The following is a 22,977-nucleotide window of genomic DNA, read 5'->3' as shown; positions in this document are numbered from 1 at the left end:
CTAGTGCAGAGACATTGTGTTCTGTGATGCTTTTATGTGTGTTATGTGGGTTTTGTTATTTGTTTACCTTTAACCTATAAGTATTACATTTCAGGTTTACATGAGATAAACTCACTAAATATATGAAATAATTTACAAATCACATGCACTAAGGAAGTACATAGAATTGTGGGTCTTAAGTTTTTAGTGAATTGTGAATCTCGTTGTATATCACCAGGCCACCATACTAGTTTTGATTCTTAAAATTGTGAGTTTTGCATACATTAACAGGCTTTCATATTATTTATAGGGCATCAAATTCAAGACAAATTGTGGTAGTTATTAGTTAAACGTAAATCTTCACTAAGAATAATTGGGATGAGATATTATAAATTATGTAATTAATTAATATTTTTTTATTAAATAAAGATTATGATTTGAGGAATTTTTCTCTTGGAGGACCGATTTTAGTGAAAGATATGCAAGACACTAAATTCAAGACAAATTGACCAAGACAAAATTATATTTTGAAGCAATCAAATAGTCCATGTCAAGTAAAGTCATTTAGTGTTGACAAGGTGCAACGCAGTTAAAGCAAAATAATGTGCATTAACTTTTTTACACGCATAGCAGATCTGTATAACTCTTTATACTCAACACGAAAAGTATGTAACTCTTCAATTAGATTCAGACGAATACCCTCCCAATTGTACTCGTTCATACCAAGTAACTCAATAATAATATGGAACCCGCAATGTCCATCCGACTCCACACTAATAACATTGTGTATAAAATATTGTATATTTGGTGGAAAATAAACATCATAACCTAGCAATTTATGTTTGACATTAGTACGACAAATTGAAAGTTTACCTTCATTCGGTATCTTAACTGAGTTATGTGTTGTTGGGGATGTACTGTCATAACTAGTTTGCATTATTTCAAAGTACGATGGATCACATCTGGTGGATATATCAACCTGAAGTTCTTCTTTGATGATGGTTTATACCTTTTGTTTGAACTCTCAGCCTGACAGCATCAATGAAGTCGTAGCTGGATTGACTAATTCTCTTAACTTCTATTTCAATACTAATTTACTTGTTTCTAGTTCTGACTAAAACGTGTGATATATGCTTTCTATCTTTGGATCAATGGTAAGTAAGGATGATACATCATCAGAAACAGTTTGCACCAAATGTAACTTTGTTCAATGAGAATGCACATCTAACAAAGGAATTGCTCGTTCTTGCATTATGAACTCTACAATTTCATGTGTACAAAGCAAACCATGTGTGCTTCTAATCACATATTCATATGCAACCTTATCTACCCCAATTTTCTGATCTAATTGCGTTTGCTTTAGCACCATATTCATTACATTTCTAGATATAATACATTGCAGTTCTTTAAAAATTTATGGTTTGAAATTATATTGCACCAACGTTAAGCTCTTCTCAAAAGATCCTTTGATCTTTGTATGTTACAACTCAATAAGAGAGTTGATAATTGTTCATGATGACTCAAAATCACATTGAGATGATCCAATATGTCTCTTTAGTTTTGCATGCATACTTTTAGCCATTGAACAAAAATATATTGATATATTAGATTGATTGAAAATATTACAATAAAAATAAGTAAAGATATACGATATTTGAGTTTCATAAAGAATATTTGTTAGTAGTAACATTGTCAAAATACATTATTCTATTTGTTTACGCTACAACAATTTTTTTCTTATAATTATTCCACCATGTCTTTCTCATATAATTAAGTGCATCCTCATATGTATGGTACTCAACTATTAAGTCATGAAGTTAACGTTCATACTCATTCTCAGTCGAGGTAAAAATAAGAAAGTTCCAACCTAACATATACTTCTCCCATATCTCATTTCTATCAAATATCTTCTTATAGTTGGCAAGCATATTTTTTGATACATGTCACCTACACAATAAGGTGGTTGTGATTGAAAACACTTTATGTATTGCATTAATCAATGCTAATTCTCTATCGGTGACAACTACTCCTGAAATATATTAGGTCCCATCAGACTCTTTAATCTCTCCATTGCCCATGTGTAGTTATCCTTATATTCATGATCCATGAATGCAAATGTAATAGGAAAAGTTAACTCAGTCGATGTCACACCAATGATCTCAAGTAGTGGATACCTATACCTGTTAGTTTTGTACATACAGTTCATTATTAACATATATGGGAAGACTTTTAATAACTCTATAGCCATCGGATGAGGCCAAAATAAATCTGGAATACAATTTGTTGATCCATCACTTCTATGCCACTCCACATAATTACATTCCCCCAATTTCTTCATCAACTATTGCATTTGTGATCGACCACTTTTCTGTATAAGTCTGTATCTTTAGCATGCATTATATATAGTTTTGATAGTAATAACATTTTCTCATCCTCTGCCTTTAAGGTTATCAAAATATTTCTAGGCTTCAAAAGATTTTTAGACATTGTTTTCAATATTTCTTTATCTTTTTCTGTAAGTCACCCCGCATATGAATGACCCTTAAGTTGAATTATTAGTACATGATTGTGCAGTCCACGTACAACCTTCAACTTCCACTGCTTATTTAAAAATTTCACATCAAGTAACTCAAATGGACTACAACATTTTTTTGAACCTATGGATTTACGTTTTAATTTTCTTATTACTTCTTCTCCCTTTTTTGATGGTCTATACTCTCCACTCCGTTCACAAGCAAGACGAACTCTAGATTTCCTCCCAGGACTCCCACATTTAGAACTCTTTATCACAATAATAATTTCATTTTCTTTCCCAATTTTCTTAGCTAATCCAATAAGTTCTTCTCTACTACTAAAATATTGATAAAAAAAAAAAAGACTTGATATGTCTTGTCTCATGTTAAAATGATAATTAAATTAAAGTTTAATAAGGATATTTCATACCTCATTAGTAGTAAATGGTTGAATAGTATCAAATGACTGCTCAAGTGCTAAAGTGATTTCATTCTCACAATTATCCTAATATAAAAGAAAAACAAGCTAATAAAATAGAATTAAAAAAAAATTCTGGTGGGGTTCGAGCAATGCTTGGGTTCAGGGAACTTGGAGTCCTCTGAACTCGAGAGTTTGGGAGATTTGTTCAGGAGATAAAAATCTCCTAAACTCTCGGGTTCAAAGGTATTAAAACTTGCGTACTCATTAGGAGTCCATCTTCGATCGATTTGTGTTGTTCTTCTAAGTAGTTGTTCTCTTTCTCATCAAACTCCGCCCATGTTGTCAACATTTGAGTGTAATAATTATCCATTACTCAACTCCGACATGAAAGAATAGGGAATGAGTTATAGAGCTGACTGCTATGGTGAGGAGAAAATGGTTGCGCAATAGTGGGTGATTGAGTATTGAAGAGTTGAATGGATGGCAAAAATGAGTTTTCATTTGAGGGTATTTTAGGCATATTAAGAAGTGGTTGAGGGTATTTTAAGTATTTTAGGCATATTAAAAATGAGTATCCACACTTCAATTTTCACTCGAAGTGTGGGGGCCTTGCTATTTCTCATTTTGCCATTGTTGACGACTTGATGCTATTCACTAGAGGTGACTTCACCTCGATTAAGATCGCCATGGATAACCTCTCCCAGTTTGGTGCAGTTTTCGGTCTAAGGGCTAATGGTTTGAAGTCTACCTTATTCAGTACTGGGATATTTGGCCAACAGCTTGCTGATATTTAGGGTTTGGTGAATTTTCTTCTTGGCTCCTTGCCCTTTCGCTATCTTGGTATTCCATTTACAGCTGTAAAGCTTAAAGTTGCCCATTTTGCTCCCCTCATTGATAGAATTTATGGCCTTATCGTTGCCTGGCTGACTGCTTCTCTGTCTTTTCCTATGAGAGCTGAGCTTATCCGATTTGTCTTGTAGGGCGTGGATTGTTTTTGGCTTTCGATGTTTCTTGCCCTGACTACTGTCATTGATCACATCACCCGCCTTTGTAGGGTTTTCTTTTGGAAATCTAAATCCCCCCTCATGGCTTGGAAGGATGTATGTTTGTCGAGGGCTAATGGAGGGTTGGGGTTCAAAGATCTTAAAGCGTGGAATATTGCTTTGCTTTCTAAAGTCCTCTAGAATATCCACAATAAGAAAGATTCCTTTTGGGTGCAATGGGTTCATCATTTCTACGTGCGTGGCTCTTCTATCTGGGAATGGAGTCTTAGGAGGGATGATTTCACTCTTATTAAAAGGTTGGTTGCTATCAGAAAGCACATCTCCCAATCAGAGGGCTTTGTTCTAGGGGTTATTAGGCTGTTATCTAGTTGGGCCATGCAGGGCCGAATTAAACCCTCCAAGGCCTATGATTACTTTTGGCCTAAGGTGTCTAAGGCCATTTGGGCTTCAGTTGTTTAGGCCCTTTACTACACATTGAAGCACTCCTTCATTCTTTGCCTCAGCATTAAAGGCAAGTTTTGCACCAAGGACAAGGTTCTCTTCCTTGGCATTGATAGATCATGCAACTTTTGCGGGGCAGCAAAGGAGTTAGCCAATCACTTGTTTTTTCAATGCCTGATTAGTGCTGCTGTTTGGTCCAACATTAGGAGCTGGCTGGGTATCTCTCGTGCTATGTCCACTATCTCTAGTGCACTAAAATGGATTAAAAAGGAAGTTAGGGGATCCTTTTGGCTAAGTAAAGCTAAGAAAATTGCTTTAGCAGATTCTACTTATCATTTATGGACCACTTGGAATCGCATAATTTTTAAAGGCCTAAGGTTGTGTATTCTGAGGATTATCTTCATGATTAAAACTCATATATACAAAGCCATTTACACTTTGTATCCTTAAATTTTAGTTCATTTGAATTCTTATGCCTTAGGCCCTTAATCTTGCCTTCTTTGTATGTTTCTCCTTAGCATACCCAAAGTACTTTTTACATTCACTTTTGATCTATTTAATTTTTGAGTTGTGCTATTTGTACAAAAGCATTTTTACAGAATGCTTACAGGGACGAGATATCGCGATAAATTAGCAATATCTCAAGTGTAAAGTAAAGCAATTTATCGCGATATATTTAAAAGTGAATCTCATCTAAATGAAAAGAGAGAGAGAGAAGAATGGAGAAGAAGTTGGGATCGTTCATCTTCAAGCGACTGGGGAAGAAGGGCTCGTCGCAGTGGTGGTTCAAAAGCTCCGGCCTCCGGTGGAAGAAACTCAGTTTCCAGCTTTGGTTCGTCGACGGCTTCCTCTTCAAGATTGTCTCCGTCTTAAGAAGCCATTGCTCTAGTGGCCACTTCTGTTTCTTCTACCTCTGCCTCCAGCTTTGGCTATTGCTCTAGTGGCTAGCTTTGGGTTTGGAAGTTTCTCTCTCTCTCTCTCTCTCTCTCTTTGTTCTTGAAGAACCCTGTTTCTATCTCTGGAATGTGAGACTTTGGCAAGTTGAGGCAAAGCTAATTTGAGATTCATTTGGGTTTGGGTTTGGTTTTTCTAGGTTTTTTTTTCCCTTTTTTTTGTACTGTGTTCGCTCTTTATTTCATCTGATTTTCTTGTATAAAACCTAACTATCAATATAGAATTCAAACTTCTTCAAGTTCTCTCTCTAGTTCTTTCTCTGCTTCAATGCAGAAATTAGTTATTCAAAGTGATTATATTTTGTTTTGTGTAGATTGGCCTGAGGAGAAGATTATGGATTTTTGGTTCGGCTTTTGTTTGATTTCCAACTAGAGAAATGAGAGAAAGAGAAAGGACAAAAGGAAAATCTTTTTTATCACAGAAAATTCTTTCCAAATTTATCTTCTCCTATCTTGGATTTTCTTTCAAATTTTCTGGCATTTTCTTCACAAACTAACAAAAAAAATCATGGCTTTCTTGTCTCCAGAATCTTCTTCCACATTCATTTTCTTAGAATGATGCAGGCTGTAAAATAATGCAATTTAAAAGTTAAAACTGCTAAATGTGTTGATCAGTGAGAGGCCTTCTTGAAAAACTGAAAGAGGAAGAGATATCAAGCTATATTTGGCGTTCGGCAGATTTTGGGGGGAGAGAGAAATTTTACATAAGGGCAAAATAATTAAATGAGTTGTGCTATTTGTACAGAAGCACTCATACAGGATAGTTTACAGAAATAATGAAATGACCATTTTGCCTCTGTGATAAACCCAAATGACCCAAAATCATCTCTGTGATAAACCCAAATGACCCAAAATCATCTCTCTCCCCCCCCCCCCCGCGTCTCCCTCTCGCTCTCCCTCTCAGAGACACTATCGCCCCCCATCCGCGTCTCCGTTTTACGACACCGTCAGCCCCACCCTCTGGCCACCCGCTCGTCCCTCTCCGAACACCGTGCTCACAATGGTGGAACATTCTAAGGTTTAATGCAATCAGGAAATCAAACTTATAATGCTGAAAATCAGTTAAGTATAATGCTAGCATCTGCCTGCAAGTGCCATCAGATCATTCTAAGATTTTCATTTCCAATTAATTCAATGCTTTTATTCCTCTGCTCTCATAGATCATTCATTTGACCTCAACTAATCAATAGGAAAATGAAGGAACAAGCACAAGCTTGGTTCATTATACCAGTTGGCAAAAACTCCAGTCATTTTCTAAGGGAACTTTTCCAGGAAATGCTTGAAGAGCAGACAGGCTGAAGGAGCATAGCAGCAAAGAAGGAATAACGATGGTTGGAAGAGTAGAGCAGCAAAGAAGGATGGTTTGGCCGAGCTTCTCCCGCCTTCTATTTCGCCGGTGGTAGGAAGAAATTAGGGTAGAGCAGATAAATTAGGGAAGAAATTAGGGCCGCCGAGCTTCTTCTGCTTCTGTTTGCAATTTTTAATTTCTCGTGATAAATTGATCCAACTCATATTGAATATATCGCGATATATCCCCTGTAACCTATTCTGTAAAACAGTTTCTGTACAAATAACATTTCTCTAATTAAATTCATATAGGGGTAAAATGGTCAATTTCTTCCTCCTATAAATTAATCTGTAAAAGTTATTATGTACAAATAACATAACTCTTAATTTTTACCGTTCAATAAAAAAAAAGAAAAAAAGAGGTGGTTGTGGGGAGCCAAAAAAATAAAAAACCACGGCCGCAAATATAATTTCTCATCTACTTTATACGTTGAAACGGAGGATGTGGAGGCGCTGCGACGCCACGTACCATGAGTTCTTCCTTTCAGCGTTTGGTCAGGATCTCCACCTAATCCTGTTCCCGCTTCCTCACGCACGATTATGGCTTCCGCGTAAGCTAAGAAGACTTGTCCCTTCCTCTTTCTTCTCTGCTTCTCTATATTTGTATATCTATGTATACGCGCGAGTCATGATTTGATATGCGAATGTGCCATGATTCAGGGTTTCAGTAGCGTTTTTGGATGATGATATTGATTTGATTGTTGTATTTCCGAAATTTCAGCTGCTTCGGAGGATCTCGTCCCCCGGTTTTCGACTCTACGTCCGAACCTCCTTCTATCTTTGATGGCACTACCAGGTATACAGGAATTCATACCCGCGCACCCAGATATGTTCTAATATATAAGCAAACAACAAAGAAGTTATGACTTAATCTATAATCTCAAATCACAATTAAATAAGAGCAATCTTACCGTTGTTCTAATCTCATTATCAGTTCAAATTTGCTTTAAAAGAAAAGTAAACGGTTGCCACTCTTTGAAGCTGAGAATTTATAAGAGAAAAATCAGCTCTCTACAGACACTGTCAACAATGGCAATGGAGTTGGATAAAGATTTCGAATTTAATAATGGATGCCAACGTCAGTGCCTGGGGAGAGAATAGAAGTCGTGGAAATATCCACAGCTCGAATCCTCTACTTCCAAACATGAGAAGAATTGTCCTTTCATGAACTGTGGTTTTTAAGTTATGCTTACATGGAAATGCGAGGACCTAGCCCCAAACCCCAAAGGCAGTGGTTAGGAATAATTTTGTAAATCTACCGCTTTAACTGAAACCATACGGCATGGAGTATGGACTGGTTTTAGGAGGGAAAAGGGACTCCATTAACTATGCAGCGGGCGTTATTACTATTTGGAACCTTAATCCTTTAAAGGAACAACTCTTTGATGTCAAGCCCTGGGATTAGGGCTTGCAATTCGGTAGAATAGGACTTAAGAAATGATAGAAAGAAAGAGAACAATAGATAGAAGAGAGAAAGAGAGAATCAAGAAAGAGAGATAACTGTTTATTAACTTCCAAGATACCCTCAAGTGTGCCGTAGGTCCATGCTTTATAAGACCTCTAGCTATCTTAACAACTCTAACTAGCCAACGGTTTAACCATTTACAGCATATTGTTAGCTCTTTTATTTTCCCATTAAACCCTACATTTTACAATATTACATACTACTCCACTAGGGTCGTGACAATCCCTGCCTCTTCAAATCATTCTTGTCCCAAGAATGTTAAAGAAGGTCGAAAGCTCAAGGAAACTGCTTCAGTAGATCTGGGAGATACTCCCATGTGGTGTTGTCCGGTGGTAAATGAGACCACTGCACCCTCACTTGAACTAAGGGTAGCTGCCCTTGGTATTGTACCCGTTTCTCTAGCACTGCTCATGGTTCAATTATCTCTTCTTCCTCTTCTGTAGAAGATGGTAGGTCCTATCCAGCAGACACAACTACTCCTTTTGCTCTTTTTAGCAAGGATACATGAAATACAGGATGTTGATTCACTCCCTCTGATAGCTGCAACCTATATGCCACTGGACCCACCTTAGCCTCAATTAGATATGGTCAAAAATACTTTGGACTTAGTTTTGAGACTGGTAAGGATGTATAGGGTGAAAGTAAAGCAAGATCGCTACGGGGCAAGCAGCGTAGTTCAAAAATTTTGAACCTTACCCTGATCCCGGCGATTGGATCAACGTCGAAATCAAATCATTCACAAACAAATAAATAAATCTAACTTTTAGATTATCGAGTCGTTCGCGGATTCGAGCCGTCCAAGCGTCCGGCCTCTAACTCGTGATACGCGGCACGCGTCCGTTGGCAAGGAGAGCGGAATAGGAGTGCTAGCTCCTTCTCCTTTGCGCGGCTTGTGTATGGACGGTAAAAGAACACCCACGTTTCAAATCGATGCCAAAAGAAACGGGGAAGAGTGAACGGCAATGCGTTTTTCAACTCTTGAAAAACGACACCAAAAATCACCACCATTATGGGCAACCTATAAAAGGATATTTATAATGAAATATCCTAGGGTTTCTAAAACCCTAATGGATTGGGCTAGCCCATTAATTCTAATTTAATTAGAATCATAAGTGGGCTTATTCTAGTCCAACTAGAAATATAATTAAATGGCCCAATCCTTTTATAGGTTAAATAAAATATTATGGCCCAAATCTAATTCAAGCCCAAATATATTTTATTTAATATTTGGCCCAAATCTAATTTGGTCCAAATATAATATTTAATATTTGGCCCAAATCTAATTTAGTCCAAATATAATATTTATTTTAATATTTGGCCCAAATCCAATTTAGTCCAAATATAATATTTAATTTAATATTTGGCCCAAATCTAATTTAGTCCAAATATTAACTTAAGCCCAAAAATATTTTATTTCCTATTTGCCACTCCAACAAATAGAAAATCATTAAATTAGAAACTCCTTCCTAATTTAATCAAATGCCATTTTTAGGAAACTCTTTCCATTATGACGACTCCTCGTCATATCGACGTCATTATGTCTATTGGTTCTTTTCCCGTGAGAACCTACGACGGCACAACTTCTTGCCGAAGTGTCCCACTTAACCATACGTCCACTCTCCTGGTTTAAGCCAAGGACCGTGCCTATTGCGTATGACTCATTAGGCTTCCGAATATGTTGGCAATGTGTAGGTACGAACACATAAGACAAGATTGGCCTCTAGCAAGGCGTCATGCCTACCCAATTATTCAGAAGGATTCATAATCCGCAAATAACCTTTCACGAGCATGGTTACCGTGTAATACGATCCTCTCGTCAATGCATCTTATGTGATCTCAAGTATGGCGATGTGTTGCTTGATAATGATCACATGAGTTTTCTTCGGTCTTTCGGATATCTTCACTTAATAGAAAGTGAATCAATAACTCCTTATTGATTTCTTTCACCATGGCCATGGATTTAAAGTGAATATCCACCGAAGGCGCCTTAGATACATCATCCTCTATCAAGGGATAGACGAGTCCCATCTTGGCTATGCACCCATCTCCATAAGCCTCATGATATACCCAACGATCGCCCATGTGCAGCCTTTGTCTAGGCCCATCGAAACGATGTCAAAGCATACCAGTCTTCTTATGAGATGACCGTGACAACCTCAGGTCCAAGGATTAGTTACACCCATCTCGTATGAGAATTTCATCAACATATAACCAAAATGGATTCTAATGGCGAGTCATGTCCAGTGACACGTTCTCCAACATTAGTCACCTATGTACTTGTCTAGGCATCCCCATGCCTATGGGTGTGAGACCGCCATTGCTATCACATAGCAAAAACATAGCACATACAAGTCTTACCGCAATTGTCAATGTCCATTCTTGACATTGCTACGACTTGGGACGTTTAATGATGTCTATAAACTGTGATGCATCATCTCACATCTTTATAGATTATTCACAGTATACATCATATGGACTTCTATCTAGTTTCATTCGGTTATTACAATAATAACAAGAAACTAATAGAATGACTTCTTGTGAATTTGAATAACTCTTTATTCAAATAATAACATGATTACAATTGTCAGTGTACAACATGCCCAATCTGATTGGGTCTAGAGCACCTACACTAACATAGGGTTGCTGTAAAAACCTCCTTACCTTGAGATAGACCCGATCTCCTTCCTCAAAAGTCCTCTCATTGCGTCATTTGTCCACTGTCCGCTTCATTCTATTGCGGGCAGTAGCTAGTTCCCTTTTTAGGACCCCTAACAGTTGTTGTCTCTGTTGGAAGTATTGCTCTACATCAGCCATAGTAGGTTGCGATTCTGATAGAGTAGGCAGTAATGGGGGTTTATATCCAAACATAGCTTCGAAGGGACTTCTTTTGATGGCATTGTGATAAGTGGAATTATACCACCATTGTGCTAATGGTAGCCATTTATTCCAACTCTTGGGGTGGTTGAAGCACATACACCTCAAATACTGCACTGGCCATTCATTTGAGGATGGTAGGCTGTTGACATACATAATCCCACTCCCAGCTTCTTGAATAACTCCTGCCAAAATGAACTTGTGAAAACCTTATCTCTATCCGATATAATGGTGTTAGGGATCCCATGGAAGCTGGCCACCCTGTCCAAAAATGTTCTGGCCACTTCTCAAGCTGTAAATGGATGAGATAAGCTGAGGAAGTGCCCAAACTTCATGAATTGATCGACTATCACCATAACAACATTCTTACCTTTTGATTTAGGGAGTCCTTTTACAAAGTCCATCAAAATGCTGTCCCATGTTTGTTGTGGTATGGCTAGAGGTTGTAGTAGATAGGGATAGGGCACCTGTTCGTGTTTACATTGCTGGCATACTGTACATGACATCACAAACTTCACTACCTCCATTTTCTGTTTCGGCCAAAAGAAGAGTTGCTTTACTTTTTGATAAGTGGCACTAATTCTTGAATGGTTGCCTATTGGGGAGTAGTGCAGGGCTTTAAGAATCTTATCTTTTAGGATAGTGTCATCTCCTACCACCAACCATCCTTTGTACCTCATCAATCCATTCGCCAAGGTATAATTAGGGACTGCAGTAGGATTAACTACCAGCTGTGCCAATATTTCCTTGAGCAACTCCATTTTTCCATAGCTTTCTGCCAAATTTGTCATCCACTCCGGCACTATAGCTACAATAGATTGGTAAACTGCATTCTCATCTTGTCTAGAAATGGCATCGGTCACTACATTTTCCTTATCCCTTCTGTACTGAATAGTAAAATCCAGGCCCATGAGTTTTGAAACTCCCTTTCGCTGGAGATGCATGCGCAACTTTTGTTGCGCTAAAAAATGCAAGCTTTCGTGGTCCGTTTTGATCACAAATGGACTGCCTTCTAAGTAATGACGCCACTTATCAATAGCTTTTAACACCGCCAAAAGTTCTTTGTCATAAACACTTAAGCCCAAGTGTTTTTGAGAAAGGGCTCGGCTTATAAAGGCCAATGGTTGCCCTTGCTGTACCAAGACAACCCCAATTCCTGAGTCAAACACATCAGTCTCCACTGTAAAAGGCTTAGAAAAATCTGGCAAAGCAAGGACCGGGGCCATAGGCATAGCCTTCTTGAGGGCAATGAAGGCTGCTTTGGCCTTCGGATTCCACTGAAAGCCTTCCTTCTTGAGCAGCTCAGTGAGTGGTTTGTTGATCATTCCGTAGTGCTGCACAAATTTTTTGTAATAACTAGTCAAGTCCAAAAATCCTCTCAACTCCTTTACTGTTTTAGGTCTAGGCCACTCGCACATAGCTTTCACTTTCTTAGGATTTGTCCTCACCCCTTCACCACAGATAATATGACCCAAATACTCAACTTCCTTAGCAGCAAAAGTACATTTGGAAAGCTTAACAAACAATTGATGAGATTTAAGGATCTCAAATGCGGTCCGAAGATGTGATAGGTGCTGGTCAAAGGTGGAACTATAAATGAGAATGTCATAAAAAAAAAACTAGGATGAACTTCCTCAAATGTGGTAAGAAAATTTGGTTCATCAATGCTTGAAAGGTGGCAGGGGCGTTGGTTAAGCCAAATGGCATAATAATGAATTCATAGAGGCCTTGATGAGTTCTAAAAGCTATTTTAGGTAGGGGTGTTCAAAAAAACCGGTGCACCGTGGAAATCGGCCAAACCAAACCAAACTAAACCGAACCAGTCGATTTTTTTTTTTGTGTGGTCCAAAACGGTTTGGTGGTTGTACAAACCGCACGGTTTGCGGTTTGTATGGTTGGCGGTTTGGTTTTAAACCAAACCGCTCAAGGAAATATAAAAAAAAAATATAAAAAATATATTATTATAAAATCACCCCAACAGCCCCTACAATCCTTATTATTATAAAAATCACCTTATATTTTTATAATAATATATAATAAGTTAATAATAATATATAACTATTATAATTGCCAACAGATTATAATAGTTTATAATAATATATAATTATTCTTTCTAGTATTTTTATAATATATTATATGTTGTCAATAGTTATTTTCAAACCGCGGTAAACCGCACCAAACCAAACCGCAAATGCGGTGCGGTTTGGCCGCACCCAAACTAGACCGCGGTCTGGTTTGATCAGAAAATCGTACTAGCGGTTTGGCTTGCTGAAAATAGTTCAGATCGGCCAAACCGCACCGTGCACACCCCTAGTTTTAGGTATGTCCGATGGTGTCATTCAAATTTGGTGGTAACCAGACCTAAGATCTAGTTTAGAGAATATTTTTGCACTAAACAACTCATCCAATAAGTCATCAATCAAAGGTATGGGAAACTTATTCTTTATTGTATTAGAATTGAGTTGTTTATAGTCTATGCAAAACCTCAAAGTTCTATCCTTTTTCTTGACAAGGAGAATTAGAGAAGCATAGGAAGTTTGACTTGGCTGGATGATGGCTGAGTCTAACATGGTTTTTACTTGTTTCTCAATTTCTGTTTTCTGGATAGGGGGATACCTATATAGCCGAATGTTAATAGGGATAGAATTAGGTTTGAGGTGGATTGCATGGTCCAAGGGTCTTTGGGGAGGCAAGGAATTGGTTTCTGCAAATAGATCCTTAAACTCTACCAAAATTGAATGTAAGCTATCCAGATTTTGTACTTTCTTTGCGATTTGTATCTTCAATGAGTCTGTAAGTGGTGCTCCTTCCTTGGGCTGATTGTTATCTTCCGATTCTACAACTCTTATAGAATAGAGCTATGCTATTTGCCCCTATTTCTTTCCCATCATCTTCTGCAGCCTTTTTCTGTCAATGAGCTTGCATTCTCCTTGCTCTAGGCTGCCCATTAAGGTCAACTTCTTTCCTTCAATTTCTATTGTGACTTCCAATTTATTGAAGTCAAATGTAAGGGGACTCACTGTCCTCATCTAGTTTACACCAAGAACACCCCCCCCCCCCCCAATTCTAGAATTCTGAGATCTGCCACAAATTCTTGCCCTTGCATAATCCATGTGAATCCCACACATTTGTAGTGACTGAACATTCGACTGCCATTAGCTACAGTAACAGACAAAGGAGTTGTTGCTATCAAAGGCCACTTTAGGTCTGCAGCAGTTGCTTTGCTAAGGAAGCTATGGGTGCTTCCATTATCGATCAACACCATTAGCTTTCTTTTTCCCACCTAACCCCTAACTTTGATTATCTGTCCCCATCGAGTTGCCTTTTAACGCATGAAAGGAGATCTCTCCTCCTTCCTCCCTCTGCACTTCTTCCTCGGCATCTTGCAATGCTTTTCTTTCTGCCACTTCTTGTATCTTGTTATGCTTCCTCTTCCATTTCTTCCTTTTTGCTCATGCCTTCTATCTTCATCAGTTATCTTTTGCACTAATGACCCAGCCCATATTTGTCACCACACCCAGTTGCCTCCTTTGTTCCATCAAACTGCCTTTTCCTCCATTGATGTTTACTATTGGTTTGGCCGTTGCTTGATTAGGCTATGTTATTAATGGTCTAGAACTTCCTCCCCCGTACTTTCCGGCCAATATACTTGGCTTGTAAGGAACTTTATGTTTCTTGAAAGTGGCTTCCAAGGTCATTTCTTGAAGCCTAGCCTTTTCCGTCGCCTGACCCACTGTTGTTGGAGTCATCATCTTTACCATGGGCCGTAGCTCCTCCTTCAACCCACTCATGAAAATTGATACTACATACTGATCGGTAAGTCCAGGTTGAATCATACATACCGAGGATCTCAATTCTTCAAAACGAGCAAGGTACTCCATTACAGTACCTTCTTGTTTTAATTTACTAAGTTCTTCAATCATGTCCGTCATCTTCTTCTCTTTGAAACGTTTGCAAAGGCCATCTGCAAAAGCTCTCCACCCCTCTTGCAGCCCTCCATCTTGGACCCACCCTTGGTACCAAGAATCTGCTACTTCGTTCAAGTAGGCTTCCATTAGAGTTACTTTCTAGTCTTCCATCGTCTGGTAGAGCTGGAAGAATCGTTCACACTGCCTTAGCCACCACCTTGGACTCTTTCCCTTGAACGGTGGTATTTCCAGCTTTGGCGTAGGTGCATGGCCGTGCGACATCGGTTGCCCAATTCTTCCCGCGTTTTCTTGAAGTAGATGCTGCTTCGCCTCTTCCATGGCTCCTTCCGCGCTCAATTGATCGCCGCAATGCAGCAAGATTGGTGTTAATGTTTGTCTCGGTGGGAATGTCGGTGATAACCGGAACTGGGGCAAAGAGGCCAGCATATTTAACATACTGTTGATCTTCTGCCCTTGTTGTTCCACTGTTTCTTGACACTTTTGAACCGATTCTTGGCATCTTTCCACCATTTCTTGTTGCTTTTCCGCGGTTGCTTGCATGAGCTCCTTCAATTTCGTCAATTCTTCCCTCGTTTGGCCAGTACCTCCTGGGTGTTATTCATGCCAAATTCCATGGTTTCCAATCTGACCTCCAATTATCTCAGGTGCGTTCCTTCTGCCATTGCTTCGTGATCCTCACCCGCACTAGTCTACGCTTGTTTCTTCCGCTATTGTCGCTACTACCCACCGTCGGACCGATCGGCTCTGAACCACTTTGTCAAGCCCTGGGATTAGGGCTTGCAATTTGGTAGAATAGGACGTAAGAAATGATAGAAAGAAAGAGAATAACAGATAGAAGAGAGAAAGAGAGAATCAAGAAAGAGAGAGAACTGTTTATTAACTTCCAAGATACCCTCAAGTGTGCCGTAGGTCTATGCTTTATAAGACCTCTATCTATCTCAACAACTCTAACTACCCAACGGTTTAACCGTTTATAGCATACTGTTAGCTCCTTTATTTCCCCATTAAACCCTACATTTTACAATATTACATACTACTCCACTAGGGTCGTGACATTTGAGTGGGCTTAGGGTTGATTTTTTCTTTCGGTGTTCATACATTATTTAGCTTAACTAAAAGTGTTCTTTTTATTACCTAGGTTGTATATCAGTTACGTGTGCCCCTTCGCACAACGAGTTTGGATTGCCAGGAACTATAAGGTATGTTCCTTCCTCGCCACGCCCTCTTAGATATTGGGTTTTTTCATGCAATTCTTAATATTTATGCCTAAAAAAATGATAATTCTTACAAAATTTGTGTATTTTTAGTGGTCATAATGGATGGTTCTAGATTTATGGCTTCCTGTAAGTGGATAAAAATTTTATAATACCCTGGTTGCATGTTTTGCATGAAATTTATTTTTTGTTAACATTACCTTTAGGTTCTTCTTTCACCTAATGGGATAGAGGCTTGATATGTTGTTGTTCTACCTTTATGTACTCGATAAAGAATCAAGTATGCTGTGTCTATGTATAGAATTGGGATATTACATTGTCACCTTGAGAGTCAGACAACATGCATCCAAAGCGTGCTTAAGGGACTTAGTAACATAAGCACGCTTTAATTGTGCTCAACTAAAGTCACTGAGCTTCACACAAGAGATGCCCCAAGCTGCTGCACTCTGCACTTAAAACGAGCTCAAGCATGCTTTTCTAAACTTCCTTTTAGCCAAAATATGATATATTTTTTTCATTATGATACTTGCAAAGCTGGGAGCTTCATGCTCTGGGGATGCCTTTTTTTTTTTCCTCATTGTAGCATGTGTGTACTGTTATATTGAGCTCTCTTAGTCTTGATTTTTTCTTGTACCTCCTTGCTCCATCACCATAACTCTTTCTGGTTTGAGGCTTTTTTATTTCAATTCTCCTTAAACTGTATTTCTCATGGTTTGGATACTAGTAGTCTTCTCAATCAACATTAGATTAGCTTCACCTTTCCCAATCCAATCTCTTTCTCCACATTTTTCTTCCCTAAAAATAACTTATTCTTCACCATTGAATTCTTGGGCTTCTTTTTTTATCATCTTTCCTCCTTTTTTGGTACTGACTTTTAGACATTAAATTATTTTTCAAGAACCCAAGAGAGCAAACTACACTATATATCCTAACCTTTAGATGTCAAATGTCACTTCATAATGCCCTTTGTAGATAGATATTTTTCTAATTAGTGAACTTTATTCCTTTATCCTGTCTCTTAAGAGCATATCATGCATAAATTATTGGACATGCCTGCTCAATTAACAAGATTGTTGTGTTCATCAAACTTTGCAGAGAATTAAAATTTTCAGAAGTTATGATGAGAAAAAGATATTATTTCACTATGTGAAATTTAATTTAAATTTTGAACTTTTACATGTATTATGATTTTATTTCCCCTGTTTGTTTGGCTTATTCTCTACAATATTTGAGATGCAGGGTTTACAAGACAAGATCAAATTGGTTCCTATTGACCTTGAAAACAGGCCCACTTGGTACAAAGAGAAAGTTTACCCAGAAAATAAGGTTCTTTTTTTTTCCCCTATCTAAGTATTGAAATATAGTCTGTTCATTCAAGTATTGAAATTTATCACTTGTGCCAGAACTACTAAAGATGAATATGAATATGGTATTGTTGAGTACACAACCAAATTTCCATGATAACTGCAGTAACGAAAGCAATGGCGCGAAGTCTTATTCCATGACTTTTTTGGGACTTGACCTTTAGCTATGTTAAATAAAATCAGGCGAAGCCAGAAATACTTTCAGGATGTCATCTACAACCTATTGGTCTAGTGTGTGATGCCTGTTATACATTCAAAAAGAAGTCCACAATCATTATTTGGAGATTGCCTTTAGTATATTTACCTAATTGAGAATTATCCTCCTTTGTTGTTCAGTAATGCAGTTTTTATTGTTCTTTTAGGTGCCATCACTGGAGCACAAGAACAGAGTGATTGGAGAGAGTCTAGATTTACTTCAATATTTGAACGACAACTTTGAAGGGCCTGCACTTTTACCCAATGTAAGTTGTGGAAGTGAATTTTTACCCCTCCTGCCTGCTCTCTGTCCCTCCCCTGCTCCCTGATGAGTAGTAATGTGTCAATATTTTAGGATCCTGGCAAACGGCAGTTTGCTGAAGAGTTGTTATCCTACAGTGGCAAATTCAATGGAATCATTTTTGCTTTTTTTAAAGGAGATTCGGTGAAAGAAGTTGGTGAGACCTTAAACTTCTGCATTTGGGGTGGATTATCATGTTTTGCCTAATGTAATTTGTCCTTTTACTGAAACTTACCTACTTCTGTAACTTCTGAATCAGGTAGTGCTTTTGATTACCTTGAAACTGCTCTTCACAAATATGATGATGGACCTTTCTTACTTGGCCAGTTTAGTCTGGTTCGTCTTGTCCATTTTCTATAATGCTGCCTTTTGTAGAACTTGGTGCAGCCTCGTCCATCAGTTTTTTCCATTATGTTAAGTGGATAACTTGTTTTAAAAAACTTTTCACCATGTCTTGACATAGCTTCTCAATTTCATCGCTTATTTTGATATTGTCTTCTGTTTGTATGATCACATTTGTGATGTATAGGTGGATGTGGCATATGCTCCATTCCTTGAAAGGTTTCAACTTTTCTTACAAGATGTATGGAAGTATGACATCGTGGCAGGACGGCCTAAGCTAGCATTATGGATTGAAGTGAGTTAATGAACTAAACGCTTTCTTGGATGCAGATATAAAATCTTCCTTCTTGAACAATCAGCTGCATTTTCTTTCATCTTGCACTTACATCAATTTTGTATATAGATGCCTAGACCATCTTCCTTGGCTGGTTTAAAATGTGTCTTAAGTGGAAAAACCAGGAAGGGTCTAGGCTCAGCTCAGGGTATAGACCATATACAAATTTGACCCAAGGATATGGGTCCTCTACCAACTCCAACCTTGGTAGAACAAGTCCGGTGGATTATATATGGGGATAATAACGGGATTATGGTATATTAGAAAAACTTGATGTGAGTTTCAAACAGATTTAAATATAAAAAATGTCTTTCCTTGAACCTGAGTTGAGGAGAATGGATGGAGTGGAATAAGCTTGTAGCTAAAGAGGTAGAGGAAGATAGCAAAAATTGTGGGAAACTTGTATGCATAATATGGATCATATTGGGCTTATAGTAAGATATGGTCATAAATAAAGATGATTGACTAGTTATAATCCGTATAGTCGATCCAACATAATAGGATTAAGGCTTGTATTTTATTAATAAAACCAATACTTAAGATTAAAATTTATTACAATGCTGAGTCTCTTGTGAGTGCTAGGTATGCAACCATTACATGAGTCGCTTAACCAGTTTAACTTAAGCAAGGTAGGGGCGATCCTTTGCCATCCCTGGCCTCAATGGTTTGGTTGCTTTTTGATGCATTGCCTTGATCAATAGAATGAAATTATTTTGCCTCAGAATGACAAAATTTCATCTTCTTGGGTCCTTGCACAGGAGATGAACAAGATCGATGCTTATAAGGAGACAAAATATGATCCAAATGAGCTTGTTAGACGCTACAAGAGCAAATATCTGGTAATTCTTCATTTCCCCCAACAAAATTGCAGAGGCAGTTGGTTTTTCCTAACATGATTGATGACACTTGCAATCTATATCTTCACTTGCAGAGTCAGCACCGAACACCTCTTTAGAAGTTAAGAGCTACGAGTAAAATAAAGAGTAAGCTTGGTGCTTGTTATATCATTATCTGAACTTTAAAACTGGTAGAGCTACGGGCTAAATAAGAGGGCTTAATGCCTATTGCCAATGTCTCCCTGTCTGGCTTGTCTGAACTAATGCAAGTGTGTTAATCCGTGTTTTCTTTCTTTGTTTACCCTTAACTTGGGACGATTATATCTTGGGATGTGCACTGGATAAATTCACTAAAGATGTGGAATAATTCACAGATCATGAGTATGAAATAAACATACAAAATTCTGTATGGCTTCGTCCCTGTTAAGTTTTGAACTCTAGTAAACCAAACGTGTTATCTGTAACTTCTTACCCGTGCCATAACCTAAGTTTGAGGTTTTCTTGATTTGCTTCTTAGCGTGTTAGAATTTGAACCTATTGTTTTGGACTTCGGAGTGGTGTATTTGAGCTAAATCTCTGTTTTTTTTAATGTTTGAAAATAAACCTTCAAAAAATGTGATCCATTTACAAGCATAGTTCTTTCTTTTTTTCTTTTATAACAATTACAAGCCTAGTTATTAAAACTCAAATGGGCGACCAATAGATTTACATGCTGGTTCATTGGTTGAACCACTGGTTTAAAAATGTATATGTAGAAGATAATAATGTCACAGTTTATATTATATAAATATAAAGGTAAAGTTCACTAAAAGAACAATTATCACTTCTGTGCTTTTTAAAAATAACATAGACCTTTCCTACTGTTACGGGATCATGTAAATTGATCATTTATATAAGAGGGAGGTGAATTGAGTATTTTAAAAAATAATAATTTAAACTCTTAAATTTATGATATTAACAAGTAGATATTGTAGAATAAATAAACATAATAAAATCAAGCAATCACAATTAATAAGAGAATTTTTGTAAAGATTCAAATTTAAAGAGCCTACTCTTTTATTTCAAGATTTAGGTTAAACCTCTCAAGATTTAACTTGAATTTTTATTAAGAAAAATTAAGATTAGTTTTTAATTGGAGTTAGAATCAACGTACAATTGTTTGTCTAAGCAAAAATAATTAGCATATTACTAGCAGATATAATTTTTTCACCCAACAAGTGTGTAAAAATAATAAATTTATAATCAAAGACAATCTCAAACAAGTCACCAATGGTTGAAGATTCTATTAGCCAGCACACTTCCAATACTTAACATTCTCACTCTTGTTTGAATGTTTTATTAAGTTTATTCTATCTATTTAGCTTTCGTACTCACCTTGTATTTATACACATTTTTAGAAAATTAGCTATTACAAATAGAGAGATAAACAATATTTTGAAATACAAAAAATTCTTCATTCTTTTTTAGCTCTAGTTAGCATATGTTGAAATCTTAAACACACCAAAGAATCATTTGCATAAAAAGTAAAAAATGAATGCTAAGCGAACAACATTTTCAAAAGGCAAAATTTTAAGAGAAAATCAAACTATGACTTTGAGAACAATAATAAAACATATATAAAAATATACTCTTGGTGTGCAATAACAACATATCAAGAAATCTGGGATAATCAACAATGACGGATCAATTTCGGTTGACCGAAGGCACAACTTTGGTGGATCGGAGTTGTCCAGTAACCAAAAATACAATTTCAATCGAAGATTAGGTCGACTTAAGACATGAGATCAATATTCTAGCTAATTTCGATCAATCGAAGAATATTCTAGATCAATATTTAAACATTCTCTCTCACTTTAATTGACTTTAAACTTAATTATCAATCATATAAGATATACATAGATACAAAAAACATTTATATTTTCAACATAAGTAGTTTATAAATTTTATTTAAATAATAAAATATTTTTATTATCATTAAAATCATATTTACTTATCCCTTGAACTTTACATGACTTTATCTTTAAACAATTTATTTTTTTTCCAAATTAGAAAATTTCAAATTTGTATGGAAATCCAAGATGTTTCCTTTGTTAAAAGCTTATCAAGTTTTTCAAAAATTTTCCCAAGTTTTTCTCCGGACAAGATGGAGTTCAAATTTGACAACAAACTCTCCAAAAAAAACTCTCTCAGTCTTTCTTCATTTTTTCTTCTTCTTATAAAAAATTACTCGTAGAGTCTTCTTTCGCTCTTCCTTCGTTGCAAAGCCAAGCATTGTTTCTTTCTTCATCGTCCACTATTATTGTGCGTTGCGGATCATTGCCATCCTCTTCTTCCTCCATCCACCTCTGGCCTCTCCTCTTCCATTTGTTTCAACTTAATTTTGGGTTGTATTGACAATTTGTTTTGTAAAAAACATCCAATTCATGATCAAATATCCATATTCAGATATTACTAAATTTTCTTTATAGAAGCCATTTCGAATCAATTGAAGTTATTATTTACTTGATAAAAATGCAATAAATATTTTTGCAACAAAATAACAAAAAAATAAAAGTTAAAGATAAATCATTGTTAGTTTATTTTTAGTTTTGGTTGAAATATAAAACTTTTTTATTTTGAAAATGTTCTTTCATTTTTTGAAATTTAGAACTAGCTCCATATTTAGCACAAGTGAATGTATTTTTTATAAAAAATAAAATACATAAACAAAAATAAAACTAAATGAAGAACGAAAAATATTTTTCATAAATAAATGGGCTTAAAATTTTTTCTCAGCTTGCCTCTCCCTTGAAGGAAGCGTGGGAGGGGCAAAATGAAAATTGATGTGGCACTAACTGAAATTACTAGAATACCCTTACGCGCTGATAGTCTCACTTGCCACGTGGATCACTTGAGAGACCGACACGTGGCCAGTCAACACTCTAGAGCGGAGCCCAAGAAATCCGGGCCGAACCGCAAGGCCCGTTCCAACTTGACCGAAATTCTCCGGAGTCGTGCCCACTCATCTCGGATACCCCAAAACGGGTTCGCCTATAAAAGACAAGGACTCTTGCCAGGTATACCCAAGCTCTACAGCTCTGTCATTTACTACTACTTGCATTTACTCTACTGATTTGAGTGTCAGAGTCCACCCCGGGGGATCCAAGCCCCGGCCCTCCATTGTCTTGCAGGTTCTACACCTGAGGTCCGACATCCCCAAGTCCGAGGTTCCATTCTCGAGGTCCAGTCGCAGAGGTGGCACGTGGTGGTCGGTTCCAAAAACCATCATCACAAATTTCTTGTCTCGAATGATGCAATGTTTTTAGGAAAATGTTACTGGTATATCATTGTGTCCATCTTAGGCTACACAATGATATACCAATGTCTAAAATGCCTTCACCCAAAGCGGTGAGGTGAGGGGTATTTATGTCATGTATGTATATTATGTAGTTCAAAGTGTACATAAATGATGTACAAATAATATGA

General features: G+C 37.2%; 1 protein-coding gene across 2 annotated transcripts; it reads left to right on the top strand.

Moving 5' to 3' along the window:
- The first annotated feature begins 7,069 nt into the window (after positions 1-7,069).
- Positions 7,070-19,921, top strand: LOC127788432 (glutathione S-transferase L3-like). 2 transcript variants are annotated; one of them, XM_052316682.1, is made up of 10 exons: positions 7,070-7,209; positions 7,380-7,454; positions 16,065-16,125; positions 17,380-17,466; positions 17,867-17,965; positions 18,055-18,157; positions 18,260-18,336; positions 18,530-18,637; positions 19,435-19,515; positions 19,608-19,921. In XM_052316682.1, exons 1-10 carry the CDS (start codon positions 7,199-7,201, stop codon positions 19,629-19,631), a joined length of 726 nt encoding a protein of 241 aa, XP_052172642.1. In that variant the 5' UTR covers positions 7,070-7,198; the 3' UTR covers positions 19,632-19,921. The 2 variants fall into 2 exon arrangements, with proteins under 2 accessions (XP_052172642.1, XP_052172643.1); XM_052316683.1 differs by lacking the exons at positions 7,070-7,209; positions 7,380-7,454 and adding an exon at positions 14,406-15,570.
- Positions 19,922-22,977: the final 3,056 nt, after the last annotated feature.

This window comes from Diospyros lotus, chromosome 13, assembly GCF_014633365.1.
Source record: "Diospyros lotus cultivar Yz01 chromosome 13, ASM1463336v1, whole genome shotgun sequence".
Classification (NCBI taxonomy): Eukaryota; Viridiplantae; Streptophyta; class Magnoliopsida; order Ericales; family Ebenaceae; genus Diospyros; species Diospyros lotus.
The sequence above is the reverse complement of the archived record's forward strand: the minus strand, read 5'-3'. Positions and strand labels throughout refer to the sequence as shown.

Excerpts from the sequence above, each read along its gene's own strand:
- LOC127788432 (XM_052316682.1), top strand. Across the intron at positions 17,467-17,866 it reads AAGTTTACCCAGAAAATAAG|GTGCCATCACTGGAGCACAA; the intron begins GTTCTTTTTTTT and ends TTGTTCTTTTAG. Across the intron at positions 18,638-19,434 it reads AGCTAGCATTATGGATTGAA|GAGATGAACAAGATCGATGC; the intron begins GTGAGTTAATGA and ends GTCCTTGCACAG.